At 38.9% G+C, this 19,369-nt stretch overlaps 2 protein-coding genes across 3 annotated transcripts in view; one reads left to right on the forward strand and one right to left on the reverse strand.

The window, feature by feature from the left end:
- Positions 1 to 5,418: 5,418 nt before the first annotated feature.
- cUnh10orf53 (chromosome Un C10orf53 homolog) lies at positions 5,419 to 5,968 on the forward strand (the record flags this gene model as incomplete). Its single annotated transcript, XM_081350773.1, has 3 exons — positions 5,419 to 5,512; positions 5,676 to 5,795; positions 5,904 to 5,968. The coding sequence occupies 3 exons, from the start codon at positions 5,419 to 5,421 to the stop codon at positions 5,966 to 5,968; spliced, it is 279 nt and encodes a 92-aa protein (XP_081206899.1).
- A 973-nt stretch (positions 5,969 to 6,941) lies between these two features.
- The window catches only part of ogdhl (oxoglutarate dehydrogenase L), a gene marked incomplete at its 5' end in the record, with an annotated part of 32,200 nt that continues 19,772 nt past the window's right edge, over positions 6,942 to 19,369 (reverse strand). For both annotated transcript variants that reach the window (XM_081350760.1, XM_081350761.1), the window contains 9 exons: positions 6,942 to 7,634; positions 7,720 to 7,871; positions 7,957 to 8,120; positions 8,222 to 8,294; positions 9,351 to 9,476; positions 9,951 to 10,022; positions 10,800 to 10,978; positions 11,220 to 11,347; positions 13,730 to 13,880. In XM_081350760.1, the coding sequence (XP_081206886.1) occupies positions 7,511 to 7,634; positions 7,720 to 7,871; positions 7,957 to 8,120; positions 8,222 to 8,294; positions 9,351 to 9,476; positions 9,951 to 10,022; positions 10,800 to 10,978; positions 11,220 to 11,347; positions 13,730 to 13,880 (1,169 nt within the window). In that variant the 3' untranslated portion in view covers positions 6,942 to 7,510. The remainder of the gene's footprint in view (positions 7,635 to 7,719; positions 7,872 to 7,956; positions 8,121 to 8,221; positions 8,295 to 9,350; positions 9,477 to 9,950; positions 10,023 to 10,799; positions 10,979 to 11,219; positions 11,348 to 13,729; positions 13,881 to 19,369) is intronic.

Consider the following 19,369-nt stretch of genomic DNA (forward strand, 5'->3'; position numbering starts at 1 on the left):
TATGGAGATGTAGTCGCTTGAAAATAGTAACAAGTAGATCTATTTAGGTGTTTTGCCTATGAGAGTATACAGATTCAAAAAGCAGATGAAGCTCAGATTTACAGTAACCCCTGCCTTCTAAATATGAACTAGCTGAGGTCGGTCTCTAAGAATCCTACCCAGTTTTTTAGTCTGTCAAAGGGCAAGCTCACACTACAGGACTGAATTGCTGTGGTGCTCACTTACACTAAAAAGGTTTCTTGTAATCTGTCGTCGTCCTGACACTGTAGTGCACATAGTACACCACACAACACAACGCTAATGAGGTGCAAAAACTACAAGACATTTTGTCAAGAGGCAGTCCAGACCAACAACAAAAAAACGTTTTCTTACATAAATTGATTACAAGATTTTCCTGTTTATACCATCTGCACTGTGATTGGCTGGATTAGTTCCAATTTGTAATTGCATTGCACACACTACAAGATCACGTGGCGATAACATCAGATTGGTTTGAAAATAGCGTCTCGAGTGATTCGAGCTTAACTTGCTCCGATTTGGCCGAAATCCAGGGGTTTTGTCCCAGACCTTGGAAATCTGCTTCCGACAGCAAATTCCAGCCAAAAGCCGTGTAGTGTGAGCTTGCCTTAAGAGTATATTATAGTTGTCAATATCAAAGGCAGCATTAAAGGGATAGTCCGCCCAAAAATGAAAGTTCAGTAATCATTTCCCATCCTCACTTTGTCTGTAAAGCTTTCTTTCTTCTGTGGAACACAAAAGAAGATATTTTGTAGAATGCTGTTTTTGCCCAAAGCGACGGTGCTTGCCGTCGGAAACAGACCGGAATTTTTTAAGTTGCTTGACATTCTCAATGATGCTGCCTTTGAGATCATGGACAGTAGGTCTGCTTGTTTAGTATGCATGTAAAAATCCTATCCTATCCTATAGCTGTTTACAATCTATACCAGTTTTTTTAATAATCATGTCAGAGTCACCATACCTTATGGTTAGTGATGCCGTCAAGATACATACTCTGAATGACGACTCTGTGGAAAAGGACCAGAAGCTGCTATTTAACTTTATCTTTGAGCCTCACAATCACATTTCAAAGTTTGTTTAATTTAGTTCAAATCAAAGATGTATCTGTAAAAAAAACAAAAAAAAAAACCTTATATAGCAAAGTCTATTTTGGGTCTGCAGTATACAAACAAAATGTCAGGACCAGGCATTATAATATATAATATATGGTATTATAGCTTTAAAGTGTGCTGTGTTTTAAGTGTTCTATAAATTGAATTCTCAATGGGCCATATTCTGAAATGCAGTCTGAGCTCTTAAAAACAAGCCAGTGTGCATAAATGTTTAAAGAATATCATCCATTTGCGAACAATGAACATTGTTATATTCTATTCTGTGGGGTTGTCTTGATTTCCAATGCAATAATAACAGGGATTTTTGATTTCCAATGCAATAGCAGGAATTAATAGTTTATTACAGTGAAAAAAGCTTCTTTTTTTAAGTACAATCATTGTATATGTGACAATGTGCTTATGTTAAGTCTGAAAATGACACTGACACATGTTGCACAGTAGGTCTATACGGTATATCTAAATAAAAAGGAACAATATTGATGTTTGTCTAATGTACACAGATAAAAACTAAGTGAAAATATGTTTTATATTGTGAAATTCCGTTAAACACTGTGTTTTTTAAATGTGCGTAATTTGTATATCCTGTGTTGAACCAGTCATGTAAGTAAATGTAAAGTAGATGTAAAAAAAATAACTAAAACAGTGATGCCTTGAGAATTGTATTTTAGCACTTTATAACTAGATCAAATATGTACTGTAATAAAATAGCTATGCTGAAATTGACTAATTAACCACTCAATCATGTTATACTAGATTATATAGAGAATACTTATACTTACAGAGAAATGATAGTCTTAGTATCGGTAATAAAATATGTTAGTTGCACATCTTGTTATCACCTTATGTTGAGCATGAATACATAAGGATGAGGAAACATGAGGAATACAGTACATTAGGGAAACAGCAAATATGTGAAAGTGAAGATGTAACAGAATGTATTTTGTTAAACTGTAGAGTGCTTAAACTGTGATATTCTTTAACTCTGGGATATTTATTTTTCTATGTTAGAGTTCTCAAAAGATAAATGGTCTATTTATAAATATCAATGTATTCTAATGATGCTATAAAATATACTAATCAAAACCAATGATGTGTGCATTGAGTATTTCATACCACCAACTATGAATGAAATATATAGTTTACTCTGGCACAGTTTTTTTTTTTTTTTTACCACACCACAGCATAAAAAGTATTCTACATTTCACATTACATTAAGATATGCAAACTGCTTTGATTTGGGCCAAGTACATTAAAAGTCATCATAGAAAGGGGTTTTATTCATAGCAACCTACAACTGTTGTGTTAAGACTAAACATTGATTTCAGAATGTCACATCGGACTCCAAAGACAAACCTAAAATAACTTGTAATCTCATTCTGAAGAGAAACTAGATTATTTTTTAATAGAAGAAAAATGCAATAATCATTTTGAGATTACCAATGGAAACAATATTGGGCTTATATAGCCTATAATGTAACACTTCAAACAAAAAGGAATAGCATTTAAAATATTGCTAAATTAAATTAAATATTTCTATATAACCAGCTTGATACACTAAGCGCGTTTCACCCAATGATATCATAGTTCTAAACTCGCTTTTAACCCAGAGTAATGGAACGTTTCACACTTAAAATTTTTGAAGTGGGGTTAGCACCGCTTTTTACCTGGGGTTATAAAACCCTGCTCTGAACTCTGCAAAACCAAACCGATCTCACGCCAATTTGTACTTATTTTACGAGGTGGCTAATTCAAAATCTTGATTGAATATAGAGTTTTGCTACTTTAAAATTAGGTTAAAATTGCTGCATTATTTCATATATATAGATTGAGATTCACAAATAAATGTAAAAACATTCACAAAAATGAATAAAATTCACAAATAAATAAAATTAAATCAAAATGAGTTTTATAACTCCTGGCATACGTCCCATTCATTTGTGAATAGCTTCTTGTGCATTTGTAGATCCCTGCACACATTTGTGGATTTTAAAACACTTCTAGTGTCAAGTGAACTCCATCCACCGTCTAATTTAGCCAATCAGATAACAGCCACATTGCGCTGACCAATCGTAGCAAGTTCTCGCTACAAACAATCAGTTTGGCTTTACACTAGGACCAGGAACAAATTCATTTTGTACCCCTGAAATTAACTGTATTCTATGGGCGCTTCGTTCAAACTGAGCTGAAAACACCCCGTTTACAAAATATTATTGGAGTTTATCCATATTTCCATCAGGATCAGTGAATCAGAATAAACTCAGGCTTATACACAAATTATGATCATTCACAGATCCTGAGCATCATGCTCAGTAACACCCTCTCTACACCAGATGCAAGCAGCGTGACACGATGATTCATTTAATGTGCTGTGATTGGTTAGCTAGCCCAGTGTGTTGTGATTGGCAGCGCTTAGTGTGTATATCCAGCCCCTACATAACTGTGAGTTTTTCTTTAGTGTAGCCTAAATATTGAGGATGACGTCAATTTCAAATCAATTCGAGCCCAATTCAGACTCTGAAAATGTTATTTGTTTGTTTGTTCATTTGGATCCCCATTCGCCAAAACGAGTAAAAATATAAAACTACATTAATCAACAACAATAAAAGTTGAAAAAGTTGTTAATTAATAGGACTGTGCAGAACGGATTTCATGATCAGACTTTGCAAGCACGGACTGGACGTTTCATTGGACGTTTCAGAGTGGTTAGTTTTTTGTCATTTTCGTATACATTATACGATGTTATCCACCATTTAATTGTGATATTTGTCAGAAAACTAAGGTAACACAAATAGTAATCAATCACAAAACCATGGTTAATTTTTGAGATTGTCCTCACTGCAGAACATGACATCCAGGGGGAGGAGTTGGATCTGAATCCAACTCCTCCCACCTTACATAAACCTAAACCTACCCATCTCCACCCCCTGATCCCTAAACCTACCCATCTCCACCCCTTAGATCTGGATCCAACTCCGCCCCCTGGATCTTGTGTACTGCAGTGAGGTGCTACTGTAATTTTCCTTAAAGGAGTGGTGAACCATCTTAAAAAAGAGAGAGCTTACAAAAGCAATAGAAAACAAGCTGTTCTCCATTACATGTACAGCACACAGATAAACATTGGAGTTATAATGTTCAGGAACAATGTTTCACGAATTCACACTTACATATAATTAAATAGAGTAAAGGTTATTATGCGTATTTGTCTTGCTGTCCGGGGCAAGTACTCACTACAGAGTCAAACAAGTATAGGTCTCTGCAGGACAGTAATAGGAGTTACCAGATCAGTGGGCGAGGCCATAAACAGAGGGGCGTTTTCCACCGTGTTACCTGATTTGCCCACGTCACAGAGAGGGTAGGGTTTAGGGGTGGGGTCGTGTGAAGGGCATAATTTCCATTGCATTATTTATAAGAACCCACCAGTTTGAAAACACCCACAAATTTAGAAACGCCCACTTTTGTTCCACAGAGAACCCATACTCTAGTCAAATGACAACCAGCTCCTGCTCTCTGGAGCTCTAAGGGGGTGGAAGGATAGAGTTCGGAATTTGGACCAAACCCAGAGTAGCCTACTCATTATTTAAATGAGTACCTACCATTGTGACTTTATAAGATCTGGAAAAATTGTGTTGTACTCCAAATGAGCCGTTCATTGTAGTTCTTGAAAAGGAGGTTCTGTTAAAGTGTAAGTTGCAGGTTAACCACCACAACCAAAATATGTCCCTTTGGAGTGGACTTTGAGATTTGTAACCTAGGTCTTTTTTATGCTTAAACAGCAATTACACACTTACTTAAGTTGAAAAAGCATAATACGACCCCTTTAAGAGACCGTTTTAGGATACTTACCATCCAGAAAAAACATTCGGGAACGTGATAGTACAGTCGGCAATATTTGAGGACTTGAGATCCTGTAAACAGGTCGCGTGCTGCGTTCGTCCAATCAAGGACACCGACACTGCAGCGCAAATATGCAAATACGAAAGTTAACCCGGGGTTTAATAATATACGTCAGCTTATGAATATCCAGTATGATTGTTTACTCCTAGTACATTTCGAGCAGTGTGAAACGTGAATTAAGATAACATTGCATTTACCCGGTGTTTATATTGACCCAGGGTTAAATATTGTAAAAAGCCCTTATGTGTATCCTGCTGCTTCCAGTGATTTGTTTGCTTGTTTCAGTGCTCCCACTGGTTACTATGGAGAGCAGTATACACACAAACGCAGTTCTGACAACAGCCTTGCCTTGTGGTGGCTAACGGGTAGATTTTAATAGTCATTTATAATTATTATGCCTACTAATTCAGTGGTAACAGTGCGGTATGGTCCATATGAGTCGTGTGGTATTGTAGAGCACAAAACATTTCGCCTGGACGGTTTACAAGGTAATCCTTAGGTGTGTCAAAAGCTTTAAATAAGTTTCATTCATTTTGTTACATTTTTTAAAACGGATAAGCTATAACGTTACCGAGTTAACCGCTTAGTAGTAACAATAGTCCTATTGTAATTTGGCGGAAACTATGGTTACTTGTTTGTTTTTTCCCCTAGCTGTCCTAAAAGACGACGGCCACCAGTGTGTCCTCGAGAAGACAGATAACTGGAATATATTAGAGCTCATTGTCAATGGAGAGTGCGTCTACACGTGCAACATTACTGACCTTGAATTTGGTAAATTGCGTTGAGCATTTGGTAACCTCTGCTTTCTGGAGGATAAGAGATTCAATGATCATCATGAAGTGTTTTTTGTTTTTTTTTTACACTCCTCTTTGCTCATAGGGGGTGATGGACGACTTGATCCGCGGTGCCTGGAGGCCATTGACGCAGTGAGGAACGCGTATTGAACGACACGCCACGTACTGTGTGCGAAAACAAATGGAATTGAATTTAATATTCTGAATTTTCCGAATTCAATAAGGCTACTATTTAATGCATCCTGTTCAGTAGGCCTATACTATTTAAAAAATAAATATATATATATATATATATATATATATATATATATATATATATATATATATAAAATTTAACCAGATGGCGTTATTCCACAATTAAACCGTAACAGTAGTTTGCTACATAGTCAAATAACCCAACTATTTTTCTGCATTGTTTGTACACTGCTCATTTCAGCAAATTAGCATATTGTGCACAATGAACAGTAGGCCTACTTACTAGACCTATATAACGCAGCAATTGTAAGTTGTATGGTACACTACTCAAAACATAGCCATGCAGTCTTTAAATCTAGTGAGCCAAGTAGACATTATCATTTTTTGGCATGCATGTTATGAGTCCACTAATGGTGTCCTGCTGTATAAAGGCAGCACAATGCCTGTGGAGAGAGCCGGTATGTATGTGCACACAGGTATATGATAAATGATAAAAACCAAGCAAGCATCCATCGTTTGTCAGTGACACACAGTTTATTGCATTATTGCTGTGAAACGTCTATCATTCATCACAATCTATCACAGTGAATTAAATTTATGATTTTTTTCCCCTATGAGCAATGTCCGATATCTATAATATACTAAAACCAATTTTTTTACCCTTTAAACATTTGCATTAAATTCACTTTTGCAAGTATCTATCACATAAACTATCCTTGTATCTCTGTAAAGCCGCTTTGGAACAATCTACATTGTTAAAAGTGCTATATAAATGAAGATGACATGGATTACCTACAGCACAGATTCAAGTAAAATCCAGTTTACAGCTGTTTTGTCCAGTTTGAGTGACAAGGTTTAACTGTTTGAGCAGCCATAGAATGAACATTAGTGTATGTACAAATTACATTAATTTAGTATAGCTAAATTACACTACAAAAGCAGTTTGCGGACAGTAAGATTACACAGAAAAAACAATTCATCAGATACTTGTGCTTATTTGATTTAAGTAATTGTTTTATTTACCTCCTTATATTTGTTTCCCAGTGTGTATAGCATTTCAAATTTGTCACAGACATGTTGACGTTATAAATGTCCTCATTCCCATAAGTCTTCAACACCACAAGAACCCTAAAGTCTAAAAAGGAAGCATATTTTGTGGAAGCTACAGAGAATATCACCACTGCCACAGAGAATATTGTTACTTGTCTACATGCCATCTGTTTGATGTCTCAGGATGAAGCCAAGTGTGACAGTTATGGAAGACAAAAAAATAAATAAGAATACAGATTACTTAAGACGGATAAATGATTTCTGATGCAAATCTACGGCTAAATCTACAGAATGAGTACACAAATGTCTGTTTGCTGTCTTGTGCTCTATTTTTCAATATAATTCAACAATTTTACACAATTTGGCAACATGAAAATCACCTTGTCTAATAAATTGTGCGTTGATACCAGTTATATTTCATTTTAAAGGCCAATTTCCACAACAGCATCAAAAACTCCTGCCCTTGAATGCCTCAAGGTTAAACGCAGTGTCCAAGAACCTCTTCAGCTCAGCCAAATGAGTGAATTTGTTTCCTGTGGCAGGGGCTGCAGCAGGGTCACGGCCAACATACCTAAAAGTGAGTGTGAATATTTATTATTTGGTGCGTATAAGTTTGTTTAGGCTACACCAAAAATGTAGCTTAAAAAGAGACTCACCATATTGGATTCTTATGGTGCACTGTGAGGAAACGTGGCCTTACGTAGTCATAGTAGCCCATGTTCTTGTGCTCCTCTTGACACCATATGAGTTCAGCGTTGCTGTACTTCTCAACCTCAGCCTTGATGAGGTCAAAAGGGAATGGTGATATCTAAGAGGAAAGAATGTATTTGATTGTGAGTAAAGGAATTTTTGCAATGCCATTTTACTTATAATCAAGAAACTATAATGGCAACCTGCTCCAATCTGACGATTGCAACGTCCTCCTCCAACTGAAGCTGTTTTCTTTCTTTTGCCAGCTCATAGTACACTTTTCCAGTGCAGAAGATGACCCTTTTGACTTTTTCTGGGTTTTCCGATGCAGGACTGTTATCTGGAATTATCCTTAGAAAATGTGTCCCTGCAATATGAGTAAATTAAGATGCAGCCACATGTTAAACACTAAAAGCTGGACAGAGCATAAAGAGCTTGATACAATGTTTCTATACCAGAATTTTGTACCTGTGATCATCTCATCAAAACTGGAACGGGCCTCTGGCAGCCTCAGTAAAGACTTTGGTGTGAAAATGATCAGCTGAATAAAAATATGAAAATGTGGTCAGTCAAATAAAGGCAAACTGTACTTGATTCATTGCATTTACTGTAGGAACTTTTGAAACTTTAATCTAGGCTGGGGAATACACAAATAGTAATATAACACAGCTGTGAAATCAAGCAAAACAGTAAATTAAGAGCAGTTTCATACAAAACAAACAATATCATCCCCAGACGCTCTCAGTTTAATTTACTCAGGAAGAGATTTTCTCATGCTCCACAAACCTCTGCATTTCTCCACAACAGGGAATCACTTTAGACAATTGCAGTGGCACAGAAGCAAAAGAGGGTTGGGGCATACATTAAACTTTCACATTAAAGTTTAGGCTTAAGTTAATAAAGTCCATCTACCATCACACCAGCTGTGACATTAATCTAATAGCTCAAGTCTATCTAAATCTATAATACCAAATGTGCATTTGTCAAGTCATAAATATAGCCTATGTATTAGAGTTGAACGATTAAGCGTTACAAGATTGCGATCTCGATTCAAACACCCACGCGATCTAATTCCTAAATGACAACTATTCGCCTGTTTCTATTAAACAAAATCACATCGGAACATTCAAATCTGTTCGTGCAGACGCTGAGGCAGACAATGCAGTTATCGTACAGTATAGGCATGAAACAGTCTTTTCAACCACAAAGTTTTGTTATTTCTATTAATTACAAATATTCATATGGCGATGAAACAATTGCAGCATTATTAGTGAGTCACTGAATCATTCATTCAAATCGTTTTTTAAACTAATTCAATTAGATTAATTAAACATTTCAAATAGACTGCAGCTATTAACATTTTGTCAGAACCTCTAGTAAATTACACATTTTTTTAGTTGTCTGTTCAGAGGAGAATCATGATCTCTGTCGTGAAAAAAATAATAATGTGATGCTCAATTTAACCAGAATTGGACATCTCTAATAATATATATATATATATATATATATTGACAGAACAATGAATCCACAAAATCCACTGAAAAATAATATTGTACATGCTATACTGACACATAGAAAGGAAAAAGGTTGTTCTTACTGGCTTCCTGAATGGTAATAAGATCTGCCTTCTAAGCACATGGAAGTAGCTAGCAGGTGTTGAACAATTGACCACGATCCAATTACAGTCATAGAGCTGCTGGACCTCAAAGTCTCCAGTGAATTCCTTAAAAGAAGTAAATAAAACACAGCTCATTAAAGTGATCTATCATGTAAAAAAAAAAAAAAAAAAAAATTTGTCACTGCAAAAAAATTCTGTGATATTTCAGTAGATGTCCATTCTTTTAAAATATTTAACATAATTCATATTATATAGATAGCACAAAGATAGTGTCACCCAAGAAATGTACTCATGAATTCGCAAATAACTTCCTCTGCAAGAGGAGGACAATCATTAATTAATTTTACTTTTGGCTGATTTAGTCAATAGCCCTGTTGATCACGCCTAGTACCATTAGTACCATTAGTACCATTCATGTCTCCTGAAAGTCTTTATCTATGATGCCCTGCCACTGGGACTGACATACTGCTAGACTAAAAAACTATATTAAGCATCAAACAAATTGGCAATCAGTGAGGTGTGTCCGTTTCAGACTACCTGTGGCCATCAGTATGAGGCATGACCAGAATGGCTACTTACGGGATAGCGATCAGGGTCATCCTTGCTCATCTGCAGGAAGCGCTCAGGCCGTGCTGACGAGTGCTCCGGGCCCTGCTCATTAGTGCAAACACACCACCGCTAATGAGTGTAGGTCTATCGAACGGCACACTAAGCTAAAGAATTATAGCCTCATTTATTGGCTCAGACCCAGCTTGAGTCATCATTATTGATTCTAGTACAGCTATTCTGCTTTTGAGTAAAGGAAAGGATTGAAAAAGATTTTACCCTGTGTTTTATCCCTGCAGGAAATTAGATTCAGTGGTCAATAGGACTGCGATGATCTACATAAATGACTCTTAAAATAACACTTCCTTTGATATGGTCTAGGGCAATAACAGAAATAAGAAATCTGTTAAATAATACATGATATTTATGCTGCTGTCTTGTGTGTTTTCAATTACATATGCAAGTGGAACAGATAGCTTTGCATCTTTTATGTTTAGCAACATACAAGGGTTACACTTTATTTCCATAGTCTACTTTACACATTCTACTAACTATAAGTAACTTATGTCAACTAACTCTCATTGGAGAGTTAGTAGATGGTTAGGTTAGGTTAGGTTTAGGTTTAGGGTTAGCAGAATAAGTTGACGTACAGTAGTTGCAAAGTTACTTATAGTCAGTCTGTTGGGGAACCATCCAAATAAAGTGTTAGCTGATATTAAACAGAGAGTCTACTGATACTCAAATGACTGGTAGCTGACATCTAGTTGCAAAGTTACTTATAGTTAGTAGAATGTCTAAATGGAAGTGTTACCTATGTAAGGTCTTCCATGTAATATTATGCCACTTATAATATATAATAGGCCATGCCATCAGTAGACTCACCATTCCCTCCATCCCATGGGGCAACAGTAAAACGATGCCATTGTGACGGACCCACTTGGCCTGGCCTGCAGAGATGAACTGGTCAATGATGCACTGGGCTGTGTTGTGGAAGTCGCCAAACTGAGCCTCCCAGCACACCAAGGCATTAGGACTCGCCATTGCAAAACCAAGCTCAAACCCTAATCAAAATCAACATGTCAGAATCATTTATACAGTATTTTTTATGTCCAAAGTATTCTGAGTATCTATTTTGCAAGGGGATGTGTCAGTAGAAATTGGGAGAAAACAGCTTGTTCTGTACAGGCTGATCATTTCTGAAGGTAGTTTTACAGGTATCAAAAACGGAATACCTTGGATGATTAAAATTTCTGTGCACTCTGATTGATAACCAGATGCAAAATGAGCACAGGTGGTTCTTACCCAAAACCCCATATTCAGACAGGGAGCTGTTGCACACAGTGTAGAGAGCCTGGTTCTGCCACAGGTGGTTCATCGGAACGCAGAAGCGCTTATCAACTTCCTGATCATGCAAGACGTGGTGACGGTGACTGCAAAGATGAAATCACAAATTCAAGAAGCACTAAACAGGGCAGCAACAAGATAACTATTGCCTGATTTCTTTTTTCTTTTTTTTTTCATATATAAAAATTCATATAAAATATACAGACAATGACACACACATGACAATGTGTGTGTGTGTGTGTGTGTGTGTGTGTGTGTGTGTGTGTGTGTGTGTGTGTGTGTGTGTGTGTGTGTGTGTGTGTGTGTGTGTGTGTGTGTGTGTGTGTGTGTGTGTGTGTGTGTGTGTGTGTGTGTGTGTGTGTGTGTACCGTCACTTTTGATCAATTTAATGTAATCTCAGTTTGGGTTTATTAAGATGTTTTTTTTTTGCAGCAATGATGCATTAAATTAAGCTAAAGTCTATTACATTGTTATAAAAAAAAGTTATTTCAAACTATTAATCTAAAATTTCTATTCATCAAAGAATCCTGAAAAAACATGCCAAGGTTTAAACAAAAATATTAAGCAGCACAACTGTTTTCAACATTGATAACAGTAAAAACATGTTTCTTGATCACCAATTCAGCATATTAGAATGATTTCTGAAGGGTCATGTGACTAATGTGAGTAATGGCTGCTGAAATTTCAGCTTTGCCATCGCAGGAATAAATCAGATTTTAAAGTAATAGAAGAGAGTTACAGTATTAAATTGTAAAAATGTTTTAACAATACTGTTTTTACTCTATTTTTGATCAAATTCAGCCTTGGTGACCATGACCATACTTGCTCGATGGTGTTTTAAGCCCCAATGGCTCCTTAGAGGCAGCTAACACTACCCTCAACCTTAAACCTACCCATCCCCTCGCTGCCTGGAAGGCGCCGTTGGGGGCTTAAAACACCAAACACCTAAATGAATACTTCTTTCAAAAACATTTAAAAAATCTTACAGACCCCAAACTTTTGAACGATAGTGTCTGTGTATAATTTATGTAAAATAAAATAAAACCTACTGACACCTAAATTCTGTGAATTCTGGACGCAGTTTAAGGAATGCCATTTTAAGGAATATTTTCTTAAGCTGTAATGTCAAACCTCAGAACAGAGGCACTCTAAATCTTTATATCCTAGAAAGATCATGGACAGCAGTGGATTTGAGACAGGAGATGTGATATGTTTTGCTGGCTCTCTCTGATGCGATGTTCAAACCAGCCATCAGACCCATTGCGATTAGACAATCTTTAAAGTCCTTTAAATATCACAGTAATGATGTCCTGCACAGGCGGTCACATCTTACAATGAGTATATAGACGTTACATAACATTTAGTATTAACCAAGTATTTCCCCAACAAACTGGGTGATTCACATTTGACAAATATGGGCTCCTTTCTTAGATAATGTTGTGAAATGGAGAATGTAACCACAAGGAATGTGTTCTGTCTAATTGGGGTCTGTCTGCTCTGCTAATTTAATCACAAATGTAAATCAAAAGTGGCTCTTTAAGCTGAAGTGTCCTGTCCCTGAGGGTTAGCTCTGGAAAAACAGAGAATCTGGGGAGTAAACAGTGCATCAGCTGTGTGTTGGTTTCATCAATCAAGGGACCAGAGCACAGTACTCAGTGCATTCCCAAACACAGTAGACTGAATCAATTACTCATAGCCATTAACTCCCTGAGTAAAAAGCAGAACCAGCAGACTGGAGCACACCAATATGTTCACTCCCAGAGCCTTTGCATGAGAAAAAAGAATATGTGCACCAGCAGACAATCTACTTTGATAAAAAGGCTCATAACACACAGAAGCTCTTTTGCTGACGTCTTTTCACTGACATTTTTCCTTCATTATGTTCTGCAAAGCATAGAACTGTCCATTGGAGCCCATTGAGATTAAATGTAGAGTCAAAAACTATAAAGTGAACCAGTGAGTAATGATAAATTCAGCTGCGATGATGTCTCAGAGTTTCATTGATGTGTGTACCATTTCAAACAAACCTGGCTGGTAAAATTTCTTGCACAAGATAGAAACAAACAGACGTGGGAGTATGTGACTGTACTGCTGTGGGGTGACATAAAACGTGTTTCCTTCAGAAGCAGTGCCGTGACGGCACCATGTGGGTGTCTCTCTGCCACTCCCAGAGGACTCTATATGTGTGCGACAAGCTTACGTCATTTGTCAATGTGTTGACATTTTAGTTTTAATGGAGCCATAAGGCAGAAATTATATACTTGGTTATTTTTAGCGACAGAAATCTAGACAGTTAAATAGTAGAAAGTGGCCTGATACATGAAATACAGGAATATATGACAACAACTTATGGTCCCCCATAACTGCATGTGCAGAACTTTCTTTTTTTGAGTCGCCCATAACTCATAAAAGAGAACAAAAGGGAGCGGTCACCATAGTTTCAAATGGAAATGGACTGAATGTCTTACCTAAATGTTCCTCTTTCCACATCTTGTCCACTGAGTCTCACATGAATATCATCCTTCAGCAAAGAGCCAAAGGCCATGTACTCTGCCAGGGCCCAGTCCACAGTGCGTTTTGAAACCATATCCGCTCTGCCTCGAAGGATACGTGACAAGCCTGAATTAACACAGATACAAAACGTATAGAAAGTGTTACGTCCTATTAGTGTCTAGGGTTCTTTTAACGGAACGTAACATATTACAATTTTAAAGATTTTAAAGAGCATTAGTCTGGGCCCTGCCACAGCACCACAACAACAACAAGATTCTTTTTAACCCTTTTTATTCAAAGGCTCTTAACATATCACGACTTGCTCAGAAAATAAGCTTCTAGGGAGGAACAAAGGTCTCAGAAGGGGGCAATGCCAAAATAATAAACAAAAGCCAGATCTACCTGGATTTATGAATTCTTAATAAGCCTCACAAAGAATATACAAATAAATGACAGAAATCTATCCTGACTCCCTACCTCGCCACAAAACAGGAGAAAAAAAGGGTTACAAAATAAAATGGCGCCCACCTCCCTACAGTTCCCAAGTAACAAAGCAAAAAGAAAGTAACAACAAACAATCAGGAGAATAACAGCTTTTAAAGGAAAACAAATCAAAAGGTGGCTTTACAACTTGAAGGTTTTAGATGGAGGCGTCTCACAACAAAGCAAGAGATCCTTCGGCAACAGCATTCAACAGCGTTCAACAGTGAGCAGGCTACGGCACAGATCCACAACAAAAAGCACAACAGCTCCAATCAACAGGACCGGGCAGGACGCAGACCAAGCTCTGGAGAAGAGTTCTCCCCGATTGAGAGTTCTGCTGGATTTTATGCTGCTTCCCTCCTGGATGGTAAGCAGGTGCAGCTGGAGAAGCAATCAGCTACCTGCCAGAGGAAAGAGTGGGAGGAGCCAAAGGAGAGCAAGAGACAACAAAAACAACAGAAAGAAAAAACATACCACAGTACAATAATAACTCACAAAAATATACGTCTTTAGACGTAACACTCCCACCAACAAGTTACAAACAATACCCCTAAAGAAATGTTTGTAAACTAAGAATTAGGCATACTAATTGTCCACACTGTATACTCTAGAAAGTGCATCTGCTACAATATTTTCGGAACCTTTTCGGTGTTGAATGTCAAGGTTATACTCTTGTATGATTAAAGACCAGCGCATCAGTCGTTGGTTTGAGTTGCACATTCTCCAAAGGAATACCAAGGGGTTGTGATCAGTGTACACCACCACCGGGTTACAACTACTTCCCAAGTAAACTTCGAAGTGTTGCAATGCCAGAAGTAAGGCTAAAGCCTCTTTTTCAATAGTGCTGTACCTCTGTTGGCATTTTGTAAACTTCTTGGAGAAGTAACTCACAGGATGCTCTACACCAGCCGAGTCTTCTTGCAGCAATACAGCACCTGCCCCTGAAGAACTTGCATCCACCTGCAACTTGAAGGGCAGAGCAAAATTGGGAGCAGAAAGGACGGGGGCATGGCACAGCAGGTCTTTTGCAGCATTAAATGCACTGTTACAATCATGACTCCACACAAATTTTCTGGAGGTACTCAGGAGATCTGTCAACGGGACAACCACAGAAGCAAAGTTTTTACAGAAGCTTCTGTAGTAACCAGCCATACCCAGAAATCGTCTCAGTTCTCTCTTGTTAGTAGGAATGAGAAAGTTCAGTATGGCTGCAACTTTTTCTTCAACTGGCCTCACTTGCCCTTGGCCCACCTTTTTACCCAAATAGGTAACTACAGCCTTCGCAAACTCACACTTCACCAAGTTTAACGTCAATGATGCCTCAGACAACCTACTAAAAACTTGGTTAAGGCTATTCAGATGGTCTTCCCAACTAGCTGAATAAATCACTACATCATCCAAGTAGGCCTCACAGTTGGTCACCCCTGACAACACGTGCCGCATAAGACGTTGGAAGGTCGCGGGTGCATTTCGCATCCCGAAGGCCATAACAGAATATTGTAGGAAGTTGTCAGGGGTAACAAAAGCAGAGATTTCTGAAGCTCGAGGTGTGAGTGGCACCTGCCAGTATCCTTTTAGAAGATCCAATTTGGTGACGTAACGTGCAGATCCAACTCTGTCGACACAGTCCTCTATTCGAGGTAGAGGAAAAGAGTCAGGCTTGGTGACGTTATTAACTTTGCGGTAGTCAGTACAAAAACGATAGGACGAGTCAGCTTTAGGAACAAGCAAACACGGTGAACTCCAAGGGCTCTGACTGGGTGTAGCAAAACCATGTTGCAACAAATATTCAACCTCTGACTTCATTACTTCACGTTTATGCGGATTGACACGGTAAGGATGTTGTTTAATGGGTACAGAGTCACCTACATCGATGTCATGTGTGAGGACAGTAGTTTGGCGGGGAACATCAGAAAACAAGGTGGGATACTCATTTATTAACTCTACTATATTTGTGCGTTGGGTCTTAGGCAAGTGAGCAAGATACGAGTCTAAGTTACTCAAGACTGCAGAATTGTTCAGACGCGTACAAGACATTCGGTCTTCATTTTCAATAAGATTATCCTCCAATGGACAATATGCAGCAGGCAGCAGTGTAGAAGTAACAGCAGACACTACATCAGAGACAGGAATTTCGTTTGTGGTCTCGTTCGTGACATAAGCCTTCAACATATTCACATGACACACTCGACTTTTTCTCCTACGATCTGGAGTTGAGATTACATAATCAGTGTTAGTAAGTCTTTTCTCAACAGCATAGGGACCAGTGAATTTAGCCTGCAGTGCTGACCCGGGGACTGGAAGCAAGACCAAAACCAAATCGTTGGGTTGGAAGTTGCGCTTTACACATTTCCTGTCATAACGCAATTTCATCTTGGATTGTGCACTTATCAGATGAGCTTTTGCTATCTCACAAGCCTTATGGAGACGTTCACGAAAATCACTTACGTAGTCCAACACATTACAGGATACTGAGTTTTTTGATAATAACTGCTCACTTAGCAGTTTCAAAGGCCCACGAACAGTGTGTCCAAAGACAAGTTCCGCAGGGCTAAAACCTAAAGACTCCTGCACAGTCTCCCTAGCTGCGAACATTAACAATGGCAAGCCCTCAACCCAGTCTTTGCCAGTACTGAGACAATATGCACGTAGCATTGATTTTAGGGTTTGGTGAAAGCGTTCCAGCGCACCCTGGGACTCTGGATGGTATGCGCTGGATAGTTTATGATCAACTCCTAACTCTTTTAACACTTGTGCAAACACTTTTGAAGTGAAGTTAGTACCTTGATCGGTTTGGATAACTTTAGGCAATCCGAACATTGAGCAGAACCTAATTATCTCCTTCACTACCGTCTGGGCTTTAAGAGTACGGAGCGGAACAGCTTCCGGAAACCGAGTCGCAGCACACATCAACGTCAAAACATATTGATGCCCTGATTTTGATTTTGGTAACGGCCCAACACAATCCAAAATCAACCGTTCAAACGGTTCACCCATTGCTGGAATCGGATGGAGGGGAGCAGAAGGTAAAGTCTGATTCGGCTTACCCGCAAGCTGGCAGATGTGGCAAGTCTTGCAGAATTTGGAAACACTAGACTTCAGTCCAGGCCAAAAGAAGTATCGGGAAATGCGCTTGTAGGTTTTGTTAACCCCAAGATGGCCAGAGAGTGGATGCTCATGGGCAAGCTGCAAAACCACAGAACGATAACCAGAAGGCAAAACAACTTGATAGACATCTAAAGCATCAACATCATGTGGTTTCCAGCGACGCATTAGGACATCATCTTCCCAAAAAAAACCTATCCTAGCATCGTACAAGTCTCCGAACTGAACAGCAGCTTCAATGCAGGGTGCTAGAGATTGATCAGACCTTTGAGCAGCAACTAAGTGTTCCCTTTCAAATTCCAGAGCTGTTGCTTTTAAATCTGAGTTCACAGAACCATCAGGAGCTAGTTGTGGTTTAATAGATAGAGTACACTCCTGGCGACTATTTGCTGGATTCAGAAACGAGTCAGCAAGATTCACTGTCTCTTCCCATTTCTGTGCCTGAGCACGAGTTACTGCACAAGAAGGGAATACAGAAGGGAAACAAACAGCAACATCAGAGTCAGGCGATATCTCTGGTGTATCGACAACAACTGGAGAGGGGAAAACTTTACCACCTGCCAAGTCATTCCCCAAGATAAGGCTTACACCATCCACAGGCAGCTCCGTTCTCACACCAAGAGGAACCATACCTGTAACCAGATCAGACTTTAGATAAACCATATGTACTGGCACCCTCACACATCCTAACTCAATTCCACGCACCAACACATCACTACCAGAGTACGTTTCGGCAGAGAACGGCAAAGCATCTGCTAAGATAAAGGACTGTGTTGCACCAGTGTCTCTCAGGATGGAGATAGGTTTATCCAGAGATTCAGTACAAAGGGAAACAGAACCATTAAAGAGAAAGGGTTCAAACCCAGTACCATTAGCCGGTACCGAACGGTTTTTAGGGACTGAAACAGCTCGAGCAAAAGCTACACTTTTAGATTTCCCAGCAGCACTTTTCTTTTTCCACGCTTTACAATCCATAATCAAGTGGCCTGGATCCAAACAGTAGAAACAAACACGTTTGTTACCAGAGCGTTTTGCATCAGCTTTACGACTTTTCTCTGCCATCTCCCTCAAAACACTGGAAGTTTCCTTCTCCGCCTGCTCACTATTAAAAAACTGACGTTTGGACTGACGTGAAGATGGAAATACTGTCTTATGGGTGAGCACAAACTCGTCTGCTATCACAGCAGCTTCAGAGAGCGTGTTTACCTTCTGTTCATTCAAATGAACAACTACAGGTTCAGGTGCACAATTTTTAAACTCTTCCAGTAAGATAAGTTCTTGCAACTGCTCAAAATTGGTGACTTTATTAGAGAGACACCACTTCTCAAAGAGTGTTTTTTTCTCTCTCGCAAACTCTACATATGTTTGTTTGGCTGTTTTCATTAAGTGTCGGAAGCGCTGACGGTAGGCTTCAGGAACCAATTCATATGCTCTCAATACCGCAGCTTTGACAATCTCATAATCAAGAGACTGCTCAATCGGAAGTGAAGAACAGACCTCTTGTGCCTTGCCTACAAAATTGCACTGTAGAAGGAGGCCCCACATGTCTTTTGGCCACCCCAACTTAGCAGCGATGCGTTCAAAAGTGGTAAAATAACAATCAACTTCAGCTTCTCTAAAAGGTGGCACCAGTTTCACATACTTCACAACATCAAAGTTTGGCTGGGTATTGCCTACTGGGTCGTAGCTAACCGTGTTGGATCGTGAAGGTGAACTCTCAAACGTTGGTGAGGAGGGAGCTCTCAAGCGTGGAAGGGGAACAGGCTTCCTACGCAAAACCTCAGCTTCTAATTCAAGAGTTTTTAGCTTAATGTCACGTTGTGCTTCAACCTCGACAGTACGGAGTTGTACTACTTTAATATCATGTTCCTGTCTTTTTAGCTCTAACTCAAGCTCTTTTAACTTAACTGCCGTCATCGGATCTAATCGAGATTCAGTGGGAAGGGGTAAACCTAAAGCAGAAGCTTCCTCCACGGCTACATTCTCCTCTGACACATCCAGTGGTGATTCAGCAGGTAAAATGCCTG

Source organism: Scardinius erythrophthalmus (assembly GCF_964197995.2).
Source record: "Scardinius erythrophthalmus genome assembly, chromosome: 21".
NCBI classification, from domain to species: Eukaryota; Metazoa; Chordata; class Actinopteri; order Cypriniformes; family Leuciscidae; genus Scardinius; species Scardinius erythrophthalmus.